The sequence below is a fragment of the Triticum urartu genome, chromosome 3, assembly GCF_003073215.2.
Source record: "Triticum urartu cultivar G1812 chromosome 3, Tu2.1, whole genome shotgun sequence".
Lineage (NCBI taxonomy): Eukaryota > Viridiplantae > Streptophyta > Magnoliopsida > Poales > Poaceae > Triticum > Triticum urartu.
This window is the reverse complement of record NC_053024.1, coordinates 588,443,905-588,457,335: the sequence shown is the minus strand read 5'-3', so window position 1 is coordinate 588,457,335 and position 13,431 is coordinate 588,443,905. Positions and strand designations below refer to the sequence as shown.

General features: G+C 46.7%; 3 protein-coding genes across 3 annotated transcripts; 1 reads left to right on the top strand and 2 right to left on the bottom strand.

Moving 5' to 3' along the window:
• Window positions 1-534: 534 nt before the first annotated feature.
• Window positions 535-5,711, top strand: LOC125545172 (degreening-related gene dee76 protein-like). The gene is made up of 11 exons (XM_048709047.1): window positions 535-695; window positions 1,133-1,297; window positions 1,447-1,565; window positions 1,864-1,938; window positions 3,344-3,437; window positions 3,523-3,582; window positions 3,867-3,932; window positions 4,006-4,104; window positions 5,134-5,178; window positions 5,271-5,373; window positions 5,547-5,711. The coding sequence occupies exons 1-11, from the start codon at window positions 621-623 to the stop codon at window positions 5,603-5,605; spliced, it is 960 nt and encodes a 319-aa protein (XP_048565004.1). The 5' UTR covers window positions 535-620; the 3' UTR covers window positions 5,606-5,711.
• Window positions 5,712-5,912: 201 nt separating this feature from the next.
• On the bottom strand, window positions 5,913-6,689 carry LOC125545171 (skin secretory protein xP2-like). The gene has a single exon (XM_048709046.1). The coding sequence runs from the start codon at window positions 6,635-6,637 to the stop codon at window positions 6,095-6,097; it is 543 nt and encodes a 180-aa protein (XP_048565003.1). The 5' UTR covers window positions 6,638-6,689; the 3' UTR covers window positions 5,913-6,094.
• A 3,864-nt stretch (window positions 6,690-10,553) lies between these two features.
• LOC125545170 (thiol protease SEN102-like) lies at window positions 10,554-11,877 on the bottom strand. The gene has a single exon (XM_048709045.1). It carries the CDS (start codon window positions 11,804-11,806, stop codon window positions 10,712-10,714), a length of 1,095 nt encoding a protein of 364 aa, XP_048565002.1. The 5' UTR covers window positions 11,807-11,877; the 3' UTR covers window positions 10,554-10,711.
• Window positions 11,878-13,431: the final 1,554 nt, after the last annotated feature.

Below are 13,431 nucleotides of genomic sequence, written 5' to 3'. Positions count from 1 at the left end.
TAGTGTATAACATTTCAAATTGTAAATTTGGGATGTTACAACGCTACTCTTCATCAGCGATGGTTGCTGTTCTGCTGCGCTGGTCATGTGCGGCCTTAACACAACAAATTCCCGACTGTCTACTACAACAAGTTTTGCCCGGCTCCGGCGAGAGAGGGGTGATGATGGTGACGCGCCTTCGACTCGTTTTAATGCTTGTAGTCGTCGCTAGATGGTCTACAGATCTGGATGTAATTTTTATTATTTCTAGTGTTCGTTGTAGTGCCATGATTGAAGAATAGATCAGGAATTTCTTTAAAAAAAGGAAAACAAAACAACTCCACGGTTTTCAAGAGAAAAAGACGGATCAACTCCACTGTCAGCCGTGTTTAGAAGATCCACTCCACTTTCAGCCCTATTTACATGATCGACTCCGCTTTTAGCCCTTAAAATAAACATAGGAAGTGTATAAGAAAGAAAGAGTGTATTCGCAAAAAAAAAAGAGAGGTTTAAAACGCAAAAGCTAGACGCTGCAAGGGCGGGCCACCGCAACCGCCCGATCCCGCGACAGATACAGCGTCATTCCGTTCCGGTGCCGGCGAGGCGACGACAGAGCGACAGAGCTGTCATTCCTCTTCCGGATGGCGTCGACGGCCGGGGTGGTCCTCTCCATCAAGGACTCCTTCCTCGCCCTCCCCACCAAGACCGGCGACAGGGTAATAATCGCCTTTCCCATCTCCGCTGCCTCTTATAATCTCGATCACCCATCCTATGCTAGAAGATGAGGCTGGAGTCCATTCGTCCGTGCCTGCTCCAGTTATTCTTGGATCACACAACTGAGAGTAAAATGTTACGATCAAAAGAAGGTTTGCATAAATTGCTGAAATTGGTCGATCGGTAGGAAAAGCCTGTTTCAGGGTGAGTCTTCAGGGGTTTGTGTGATTCTGTGTGCATGATCATATTGTTTCTTCTCTCAGTTTGTATTCTTCACTGCCCTGGAAAGCTGCAAGCTCTAGAATCTAGATCAAAATAATGCATGATGATGATGTTTGCAATTTGGTCATGTTGTAGAGAAGAAGTCATATATATTTCTGGTAAGTCGTCCAACGCAGTTGTGATGTACAAATGACTCCTAATTTGTGTATCTTCTTAGGCTCTCGAAGAGGTTGAGAAAAACATCTCCTCGTTGCGGCAAGTGCTCTCTGGTGATGGAGAAGCAGGAGCAAATCAAGAGCAAGTCCTGCAAATAGCACTTGAAATTTGCAAGGAGGGCGTGCTTTCCCTCTTTGTTCAGAATCTACCTTCCTTGGGTTGGGGAGTATGTCGCTTATCAACTAAATGTGTTTATCTCTTTTTTTTAATCTATTACTGCCTCCGTCCCATATTAATTGACGCTCAAACGGATGTATCTAGATGGGGTGGAGCGAGTATTACTCAGGTACTGAACTCGCCAGCTCTGAATTGCAGGTAAGAAAAGATTTGGTTATTTGCTGGTGCATTTTGCTTGGGCAGAAAGTTGATGAGAATTATTGCTGTGTGAAGTATATTGAAGATCACGTGGAGCTTTTAGATTTCCTAGTTGTTTGGCAAGTCATCTACTTCTCCAGTTAATTCCAGTTGGAACAGTGAAAATGAATGCAGAGATAGTTTACAAGATATCCTCTGTTTGCATGTATATCAAATTGCTTTTCCTTAAAATTATTTAATTTACCTGATTTTCCGTATCATTAATATGGACTTCTGTAATTGGCACTTACCAAAGGGTCTTGCACTTGAAGCCTTGCAGTCCATGATTTAAATCTTCTGCAACAGCTTTCTAATAATAGTTGCTGTTCCTTGGTATACCGTATCTTTGTAAGCCTGATTGGTAAACTCTTGCAACAGTTACAAGAAGTCGGACCTTGCACTGAACTGTGGGATTATGGTGAGAGAATGCATAAAACATCCAACCCTTGCAAAGTAAGGCTTCAAACTCTTCATCTACTTGGGACATTATTTTGTTTGGGACTACTATAATATATGCACCTAACTTTTTCTTGGTAAATCTGTGCTGAGCTAAATGTAGCACAAGATGTACGCGTACAAAATAATATAACATGAAGAACAAGTTGATGCGTTTTAATTTTCCCATGCTAGGAATCTTTGGCTATGCACGAATATGTGAAAAGAATTGATTGCCTTCAATAGCATTTACTATGAAAACAAGGTTGAACAACCATAAAGCTGTTTGCCTTAGATGCATTATTGCACCTTTCTTCTGAAATAAAATGTAAAATACTTTAAATTTACCGATTCAAATTTAATATCTACCAGACATGTCCTTCTTTCTTCACCACAATTATTGTGCTGTTATCCACTTAGCCTTTGAAACAGCTTTGTCTCTCACATTCACCTTACCACAAAAGTATCGTCGGTGAATCATTTTGTTACCGAAATAGGCTTTCGCCCCGCTATATTAATATAGCAACCACCCGATACATCCAGAAGTTCGACGCTGGGGCAAATAGCACAATCATGCCCAAAAGAAAAACAAGAAAAAATCAAGAGAAAGAAATGCCGGCAGCACCGGATGAACGAAAGCTGAGGCATCCCGCAACCGCTGCGCCCACCGGAAACATCCACCACGCTCCAATGCCATCGAGTCGCCGTGAACCAAGCAACACCCTCAAGAAGGACTGCGACGACGACGCCGCTGCTGCCCGGACGAATCCTAGGATTTCTCCCGGTACACGGAGGGAAGCGGGCGAGAGGTACTCCCGACGCCCTTCAAGAAGGTTGATGGCGCCCACAGGCGTCACCGCGCCGGTGCCGGGCGGACCCGAGAGGGATTTTGCCCTGCCCTTCATACCCACAACCCAGGACTAACCGGCGGCTCCACCATGCCAACCGCCCACCAACCTGCGCCACCAGTCACGAGGACACCACCGTCGTCTCTCCACCGCAGACGCTGCGAGGCCGGCCGAACCAAGCGAGACCACCGCCGATTGGGACCGGGAGCACCACAGCCACGTGGGAGGGGACAACCTCCACTGGCACAAGCCGTAGCAGACCGGACGCAGGCGCGGGAGCATGCTGGACCCCCTGCCCAGCCGGGCCCAGATCAGGCCAGTTAAGCTCCTGCCGCTGCGCTGCAGCCGACGCAGCGCAGAGCCGCCGATCCCAACGACCGCATCCCGCCAGCCCAGCCGGAGGAGGCCCGTCGGAGGCCAGACCAACCCGCCCTGACCCAGATCGGGCCCAAAAGGGCCCGGATCTGGGATGAGGTGGTTATTAACCATAAGCACAACATATTCTGAAATATAAAATAGTTTGATAACTAGTTAATTCAATTTTGCACATATATGATTTTGTAGCGCCCTTTCAGATATATATTGGAATCCAATAGCTTTGAGCTGTTTTTCGAGTATGTTGAGCTGCCGAACTTCGACATTGCCTCTGATGCTCTATACACCTTCAAGGTAAATCCATATTTTCAGATTTATCTTTATGTAAATTTACTCTTTATCAAATATTGAATGGTCGTTCTTGACAAGATGTTTGCAGGATTTGCTTACCAAACATGAAAGTGTTGTGTCCGTGTACTTGAGCTCCCACTACGAGCAGGTCACTCTCTTTTGCTGAAAAAAATCTGCATTCATGCAATCAAAATGAAATAACATTTCTTATTTTTGAGTTCATATTTTTGTATGCCATCATTGTCGGATTATTACCTCTCTGACTCTGCCTTCTGATTTTCTGATACACTTACAGATTTGCACTTTCATTGTTGCTTGCCCTAATGCCTACATAAATACTTGACTCCGCCAACCAGATCACTAACAGTCTAACATAACATAGTGGATAGTTCCATTCCTGTTGTCACTAACACTGTAAAATATTTTGTTCAGTTCTTTGAACGCTACACAAGGATCTTAACATCAGCTAATTATGTAACAAGGCGTCAGTCGGTGAAGGTCAGACTTGATGCTCTAGCTAATCATCTCATTCACATGGAAAAGAAACTGATATTGGTGTCTGTATTTTCAGTTCCTTTCAGAATTTCTATTGGAGCCTTCAAACTCTAAAATAATGAAGCGATACATTCAGGAAGTTCGTTTCCTAAATATTATGATTGGTCTACTGAAGGTATCAGTTATAGTATACATTTTACTGTTCATCTGGGAATTACGTGACAATGAGATAGCCTATTTTGGTTATTCATTACTCTGTTTCTTGTTAAGTTCGTATTTAAAAGCCTCACTAATATGATTTTTCTATGGATATTATGGAAATTAATAGATTGTTTTTTAAGGTCAAATTAATAGATTGTAATATTATTTAGATTCCATTTCAGTAGTTGTTATTCCACCTTGAACTTAAGACGTAAAAGGTAGTCAGCGGTTTTTTAATGAGGAACTGTTAGTGATCTGCCTATATTTAAAATAAAAAGAGTTTTACAGAGTTAGCATTACAAAGCGAAAGGCCAATGGCCGCCCACAACGCACCCTGGTCCCTGAAGTATAAGTAAACATACACTAATCAGACCTAGGGGTGGTTCATTCTCACAGTCAGATAGCCAATGAACAGAGGTAGTGGGCTGGAGAAGGCGAAGGTTCTGCTTGATCAGGTGAAGAACTCCAGGACCTAGTAGTGTAGAATGCTCGAAAATGCGCATAAATGACTTCTAACCTGTAGAAAACTATACATTTTGAGCGTAAAACAGTAAGGGAGGCATATGTACAAGCTTTTTTGGTAGCTACGTACTAGGTTAGACTACATAGAGTAACTGCTTGACTAAGTGTTTATAGGCTGCTAAGTGAAGGCCCATCATTGTGAAAACTCAAGCATTATATTACTCTTTTAAACTGGGCCTGTCTTCTATATGAGTGTGCAAGAGCTCCCAGCCCTCTTGACGAGGTTCTGTCAAAAGAAAAAAAAATACTGTCTTGAACATTCTTATCTCTTAGCCAAATGTTCCAGCAGTTGTCTGGAAGTTCAGACGTGAATATACATTTGAAAGGCTTCATTTATGAGAAATAAAAGCTTGCAAACTTTCTTAACATTGATTTTTTGCATGAAAGATTCTCCATTTCTGCACAAATATTATTAAATATTATGTATGTACAGATCCTATCTATTTGTAGGAGTGTTACTACTAACCGGCATCCTTTGTAGGATTCAAGCAAAAATATCAAAATATGTGCCTTCCACGTTTTTAAGGTACCATCTTCAAGTGCACGTACACTGTATTTCCCCGTCAAACAAATTCCTTGTAACAATTTTTGTTGGTCCATTTCCCTGTGTGGAATTAGGTGTTCGTTGCCAATCCAAACAAGCCTCCTGGTATTATTGAAGCTTTACGAGACAATCGCAAAGAATTGTTGAAACTACTCCACGATCTTCCTGCAAGTAAAGGTAGTGCTGTGAAGTTTCCATCTTAGAGCCCATTACAGACCAGCTTAAAAGTGCAAAAGAAGGATGGAGTAGTCAGGAAACCCGCTTCTGGTTGTTCTGAGTTTAGACTTGAAGCCATGATGTCAACCACCACAAAAACCCGCATATGTAAGTTTTTTTGTTCCATTTTACAGGTGAAGATGAACTTGACGAGGAGAGAGACCTGATCATTCAGCGAATCGAGAAGTTGTAATGCTGATCACCTATCAGAAGTTCTGACTTGTTTGGCATATCAGAAGTTCAGAACAAACCTATCAAAAGTTCAGAACCAACACCCTTAAGCCTCCAAGAGCTGCGTCAATTTGGAGGACATTGCAGTTCGGCGAAGGATGGTATAATAAAGTCATAATAAATATATCCGCTATTCGTTCTCGAGTGAGCTTTTTTATGTGATTTTTTAGACAAAGCTTTTTTTATATGATGTGTAGCATCAAAGAACTCGAGCCAAGAATATTATTGCTGGTACAATCCGGCCCAGTTTCTGTGACTTTCCCTCCTGGTGATCCCCCAAGTGATAATCCATCAACAAGAAGAAAATCTGAAGTTACAGCAGAACGGAGAGCCTAGCTCAAAATCGGTAAATAAAAAACAGTACACTGGTAACAGAGAATGGCTTTGGAGATGCGTAATTCAGCTAGCTCCGTTCTTGGCGCGCACCCTGGCGATTCAGTTGATCATCCCTCTACTTGGATGAGGCTAAGGCCTTGCGGACCCTGGAGCTCACCCTGATCTTCCCCTTTGTCTGCTGCGCCTTGTTGTCCCCAGCCTTCGCGTCCGCTGCCGGCCTTCCAGCCATGACCGCCGGCGGTGGCACCGGAACTGGGATCCCCCCTGCCGCCTTCTCGGGAACCTTGCTCGTGGTTGCCGCGACGGTAGAAGTGCTCCCGAGGACCTGCCCAGGCTTGCCACCTCCCTTGGCAGCAGCCGGTTTCTGGGGCGCCGCTGGCACGATCGCCGGTGCCGCCTTAGGTGCGGGAGCTTTGCCTACTGGAGACGGCGCCGGTGCACGTGCCGGCAATACAACCGGTGGCGGTGCAGCACCGTGCGTCGCGGCAGGCGCTCCCCCCGGTACGCCGGTAGCGGCAGCTCCGCCGTCGTGGGGTTGGCCCGTGAGGCGGCGAAGAGGCCCGAAGACCGGCCGGGCGTGGAAGGCTCTCTGAAGCCTGCTACAGATGGTAGTCGGCGACTTGCCGTCGGCGGCCGGCTCCTTGTTGTTCATCTGCATCACTGCTGTACGAAGGACAAACTTCGGATGCAGCGAAGTGGAGAAAGAACTGTGCTTCATATATAGGCAAATGACATATACTCAGCTTCCTGGTGAAGTGAGAGAGATGGGGACGCATTTCGCTACATCTTCGCTTTCCGTCAGATGAGATGCTCCGCGCACGAACTCAACAGATGAGCCGACGAGAGACGGGTATCATATTCCTCGGGAATACTAGTAGATGGAAAGGCGCGCTTTGCCGCGCAGATGAACGGTCCTTAATAGTGTTGCGGATATAGACCACTAAATTTGGCTAGCTTTTGGCTCGTTTTGTATGGACTTAATTGTGATAAATTTGCACTATATGATCAACGTACATGAGCTTGAGGGTTAAGGAGTGTGATTGTTCAATAGGATATTTGAGGGGCCGTCCATCGTTGTCTACGATCACGTCCCATGCGTCCGTAGACGTTTAAGTGGTCGAATTTGCCAGGTTCAGCTATAGATGCTCTAAAGCAGATTGAGTAGGAACACAACGGAAGAAAAGGTGCAAAAAGATGAGACTGGGTTACGACTAGCAGAATTGGCTGCTAGTGGGCCTAAAACGCTGCACCTATGAGACACCCACTTACATGTGGGGCCATCAAAGTTGCCCAAAGCCTTGGGCCACCACATGCCAGCATTTTGTGGGAGCTTAACTCATGACTATCTAGCATGTCATCGAATATTCTTTTTTTTTTCTTTTTTAAATGGACAGAAAATATTTGCCTCGTATATTAATTAGCCCAAATGATAAGGGCCACATGTGTGGCACAAAGCAATATGATTCAAACGTCATCATTGCTATCCATTTTACCACATTAACAAATGACATCAGCGAAATCTTTTTGGTTTTTCAGACTTACAAATATTTTATCTCTTAAATAAAAAATCCGATTAAAATCCATTTTCAACATTAAATCCGTCTAGACGAGATCTTCAAAACTAAATACAATATTAATATGTTTCGATGACTTTTTCTTGGGCCAAAAGTTGCCATGATTTTACACTGAAGTTGCCATAGTGTTTACACTAAAGTTGCAATGATATGTCCTATTTATTTTTTTTCTTCTAGATTTAAAACTACTATTGTATTTCAACTACTTTTCACAGCAAGTTTTATTAATTGATCATGGCAATTTTAGTAATTAACCACGACAAATTTAACTCATGGATCATGACAACTTTTAGTAATTCATGATGGTAATTTTAGTATTTTGACCATGGAAATTATTTTTTGTATGAACCATGGCAAATTTTTGTGCATGTATCATGACAAATTTAAGTAATTCACCATGGCAATTTAAGTTTCTAGTTCATGGCAAATTTGAGCCATTGACCATGCATTTTAAAAATAACGGACGACGGATTTCTTTCTAATTATGAACCATGTCAAAATTATTTCATGGATCATGGCAAATTTTAGTAATTCACCATGACAAGTTTAGTTTCTTAATTTCTTTTTTTAACATGTCAAAATTTCCTTTAAACGTAGAAGAAAAAGTAGTTGAAAGATATCATGGCAATTTCAGTGTAAACACCATTGCAATTTATATGCAATAGACATGGCAACTTTGGACCGCCAAATTTTTTTGTCGAAACATATCGATATGGATTTGATTTTGAAGTTCTCGTCGCGACGGATTTAGTGGTGAAAATGGATTTTCAATCGGATTTGTCATTTAAGAGATAAAACATTTGAAAGTTTGAAAATCCCAAAAGATCCCTGCTGACATCATTTGTTGTCTTACCTGTTTGCACGCATGCCAAAAAAAATAAAAAGACTGACGTGTCACAATGGGTGGCTAGAAGGCCGTGTGGCCTGAGCTCCTTCAACCCACATGTGTGACACTTATCATGGTCCTTAATTAAGGAAAGAAGAGTTCTACAAATATCCCATAAACGCCACATGAAAATTACTCTCGTGATACAATTTTTCCTAGGTTTTTTTCCCTATGATATGATGGACCATAACTCTGCCTCGTTCAAGATGATGTTGCGCAAGATTGATGGTGGAGCACTCTTGTAGCAGAAAATACGAGAGTTTCTTTCATTCTATAAGAGTCCAAGAGACGAGCATGGTGAGGGAGGCCAAGGCCTTTCTATTATGGTTGTTCGTGCTTAACTCTTTGACTACTAATTTTTGACGAATTTCTCAAGATGCCATGCGGAAGTATCCATCTGTGACAGCCCAAGATTTTCGATCACAAATTTGCAAAGCCTCAGGGTGTATCAGCATTTGTAGAAAAGGTGTGCCCTAGATTCTTGCATCCTCTTGCAAAGGGGCGAAGACCACAATTTTTTCAACCCCTCTTTTCCAACCTATCGGCGATCCAAATCCGGTCTTGCAAAGGCAAGGCAACCAAGCAAAGAACTTGACTTTTGGAGGTGCCCAAGCCTTCCAAATCATGCGGTCCAAAGGAGATATGACCATGCCCAAGAATTGGGCCTTGTATACTGTGGCTGCCGAGTAAACATCAATGTTGGAGTGCTTCCACACTATTTCATCCTCAGTGTGCACATCTAGCTGGAAGTCATGAACGAGCATCCAAAGAGTGAAGAACTCCTGGATGTGGTCAGCGGTGACAACTATGGAGGGATTGATCTTCGAAATCCAAGTGTTGTCCTTAAGGGCCTCACGTACCTTCCAAACATTTTCTCGTCGAGGCCTCAAAAATTAGAGGGGCGGTGTCCTTAGGCTTTCATCCAAGCTGCCAGGGGGAGCCCCAAAAGGGTGTTTCTGCCCCGTCTTCAACCATGATGGTGGTGGAAGCATAGAAAAATCAAGATCCTCTTCATCACATGGGTTTTCTAACCCCACCCACAATTTGGTTGGTTCTTTCCACTCATACCAAGGCCAACGAAGTCTTAATGTCTGCGCAAACTTGTCCGTTTTAAGCACCCCAAGTCCACCACACTTGGGGGGGGGGGCATGGCCCTCCCTGTGTATGAAGTTTTCTTTCAGGGAGAGCATAGATAAGAGATGGTGAACTGTTTAGATACAAACAATTAAGTAGTAGTGCACTATATGTGATGGGTGCATAACGATTGACTACTTATTATTTTCCATAGCGATAATGCCCTGATCATGCATATTGGGGCCAATAATTTGCTAGACAATCGATGAGAGATTCAGAGCTCGTCATTGGCACTGGCATGCTTCGGGTTGGCTAAGGTCTTGACGGGCCAGGACGCCTCCATGGCGATGCCGCAAAGCCCCTCCTTGTCTTTCACATCACGCTTCATGCGGATGTACCCCTTCTCACCCCACTCCGGCCCCCACGAGTTCTTCACGATCCAATACTTGGTGCCATCCACGGTGGTGTCGTATCCCACCGCCGTCACGCCATGGTCCAGCTCGGTCCCGTCACGTCATGCGAGGTTGGTCAAACTCCAACCATTTTAGTCCCATGTTGCTTATGGAACAAGAGTTAGACGTACTTAAAAGCAGCAAACATCAACAACGTTTCAGAAGGAATGACAAGTTCAGAAGACATTTCGCTCTTAGCTGGTGACAAGGGGTTAGCTTAAGAAACTTCAGAAGAAATGACTGCACAGATGGATTGCTGGTAGGTGTAGGTCCAGCAGAGTCCATCGGGCATCATCAAGACCAAGACCCACCGACTTGTTCCTTTTATGTAGACCTTTGCCTTGGTGATCATGCGTTTTCTTCAGACGCCTCCTTACTTCTCCAGAGGTATTATTTCACCATTTAAAAGCATTTTTAGTGCCTTCTATTTTGTACCATGTTGTAGTGGCACTTTGTACCGATAGTCTTATCTGAACCGGACCAAAGGAAACACCGACAAAGGTTAGTGCAACTCGGGGAAGGAGGGGGGGGCCTGCCCCCCCGAAGTTTTGCACATCTATGAAGTTCTTTTTTCAGAGAGAGCATAAATTAGAGATAGTAAACTGTTTAGATACAAACAATTAAATAGTAGTGCATGGTATGTGATGGGTACATAACGATTGACTGCTTATTTTTTTCCTAGCGATAATTAATGCCCTGATCATGCATATTGGGGCCAATAATTTGTTAGATAATCGACGAGAAATTCAGAGCTCGTCATGGGCATCGGCATGCTTTGGGTTGGCTGAGGTCTTGACGGGGTAGGACGCCTCCATGGCGATGCCGCAGAGCCCCTCCTTGTCTTTCACATCGCGCTTCATGCGGATGTACCCCTTCTCGCCCCACTCCGGCCCCCACGAGTTCTTCACAATCCAGTACTTGGTGCCGTCCACGGTGGCGCCGTACCCCACCGCCGTCACGCCATGGTCCAGCTCGGTCCCGCACTTGCCCGCGAACACCCCCTCCGAGTAGAACTGGAAGTGCGACCCGCTAGCCTCGATGGCCACAGCCACCGGCTGCGCGGCCACCGCCTTCTTCAGCGCCGCTTCGTCGTTGGCCGGAACGTCCTCGTACCCGTCGATGGTGACCACGGCAGACGGCTTCTTGTTGCAGGAGGAGGCCTGCCGGGCCTTGTAGGGGTACGCGTCCTCGGCGGCCACCCCGCCGTGCTTGGCGATGTACTGGAAGGCGTAGTCCATGAGGCCGCCGTTGCAGCCGGCGTTGGACTTGGTGTCGCAGTCCACGAGCTGCTGCTCGGACAGAGACGTGAGGTTCTTGGTGCGGATCGCGTTGACGCCCTCCACGGCCGCGATCGTCGAGAAAGCCCAGCAGCTGCCGCACTGTCCCTGGTCCTTGACGGCGGTCACCGCGCCCTTCTGCCGCCAGTCCACCGAAGGCGGCACGTCCCGAGCGCTCCCGTGCATGAAGCCGCCGCCACCCTCCTTAGGGCTGAACATGCGGTGGTGGGAGACGCGGGAGGAGGCGTAGGCGCGGCGGAACTCGTCGGCGGTCATGTCGCCGAAGCGGTTGAGGCGGAGCTTGTAGGGGGCGTCGCCGCGGTTGAACTCGTGGATGAGGCGGACGTTCTCCCTGAAGACGTTGAAGCGGCGGGCCTTCTCGCCGAGGTCGCGCGCCACCGTGTGCCGCTCCCGCCAGCGCTCGTACAGCGCCCAAAGGGAGTCCTCCGACGCCAGGTCGTGTTCGCCGAAGTCCATGGCGCTCGCCGGCGCCGGCGCATGGGCTAGCAGCATGAACAGCGCGGCCGCGGCCATGGTGGCCGCAAGCACGATCGCTCTCGCCATTGATGATTGAACAGTCTGGAGTGTATGCTAGCTGGCTTATGTTGTGAGATGGCTGGGTGTGGTGTGGTGGTGGTAGCCATGGCGATCAGCTGGTTGTTATATAGAGGTGGCGAGCAGAGCAGGAGTGATCACACTGGCAAGATGGATATGTTCCATGCAAGAATCAATTGCAGGTGCACGTTGCTTGCCGGCAACAACTTGCTGCCTACTGTACTGCCTCATACATTCTCATCGGTGGCCACGTACGTGGTACATCAAAATGGTGGTTAATTCATTGATGCTCCATCGTACTAGTAGTAATACGCATCATACTAGTTGTGGATGCCGTCAATTCCCACGCAGTCTTCTTAGTTAGGTTGTGAGATTAATGTGGCGCGCGCTCGATCGTACGTCCGCAGCGAGTAGCTGGGCGTTTACGCTACGGCCATGTACAAATTGACACATGCATTGTGCGGCACCGTCTGTCACGGACTCACCGTACCCGTGTTTCTGGGAACCAGCTTCCCGTCCGTCGCATCATCTCTCACATCTCACCGGAAAGATGTGAATTGCGTCAACAGGTAGAAGACCACAATAATCATCGCAACGTGGACCGGTAGTCTTGCTTCTTTGTTAGCACAACTGAACATTAGTTGTGCAAGTATTAAACAATGACGTATACCAGAGTAATTAAACATGTAGTAGTAACAGTAAGGGAGCACGCAAGCGTGTTGCCCCCCGGCCTGCGTGATTTTGATTAGTCGATGGCGATCGATCGATGGATCTACTAGCTAGGTTTCCAATTATTTTTTCAACACGTGTCGTGTGTCATCGACCCGTCTGTACGGTGCCGTGCCAAAGCTTTACGCATGAATCACGCATTGATTCTAAGTCGTCCGAGATGCATAGATGTAGCAAGCAACTACTTCCTTCCTAAATATCTGTCTTTTAAGAGATTTTAACAAATAATTACATACGATGTAAAAATAAATGAATCAACATTCTAAAATATGTCTATATACATCCATATATGATAGACCATTTGAAATCTCTAAAAAGACAAATATTTATAAATGGAGGGAGTAGATTTTTCTTTTCATGATAATACATGTCTCATTAATAAAATAAAGATTCAGTTAGAAGCCACGTAAATACCAACAGCGTGGTCTTCCCCTGCCCCCGTCGGGCCATCCCTGGAGACGGCGCTCCCCACGGCACCGTCGCTGGTCCCTGACCCGCCCTCTCCGATCGCCGAGGAGAAGGTGACATCCCCGGCTCCCTCCCCTGGCGCCGTGCTCGCCGCCGTCCCGTCGGGCTCCCTCTGCGACCCGCCACCGGCGGCCCCGGTTGTCGCCATTCCGCCTCCCCCGGGCGCCCTGCTTCCTCCGGTCGTGGCCCCCCACCGCCCCCGGTTCCTCTCGTGGACCGGGCTCCGCTCGTCAACTCCCTTGCTCCACCGCCGCCAAGCCCGACTCCGACTCCGACTCCGACGCTCCCTGGCTGTGCTAGGCCAGCGCTCCTGCTCCCTCCCACGGCAGACCTCGGCGCGGACGGGGAGACCCGGGTGACCACTCCCTTGGCCGCCCAGCCTCCCCCTCCGCATGCCGCGGCCTACTCTCGCCGCAGCCGGTCTGCCTCCTCTCCGG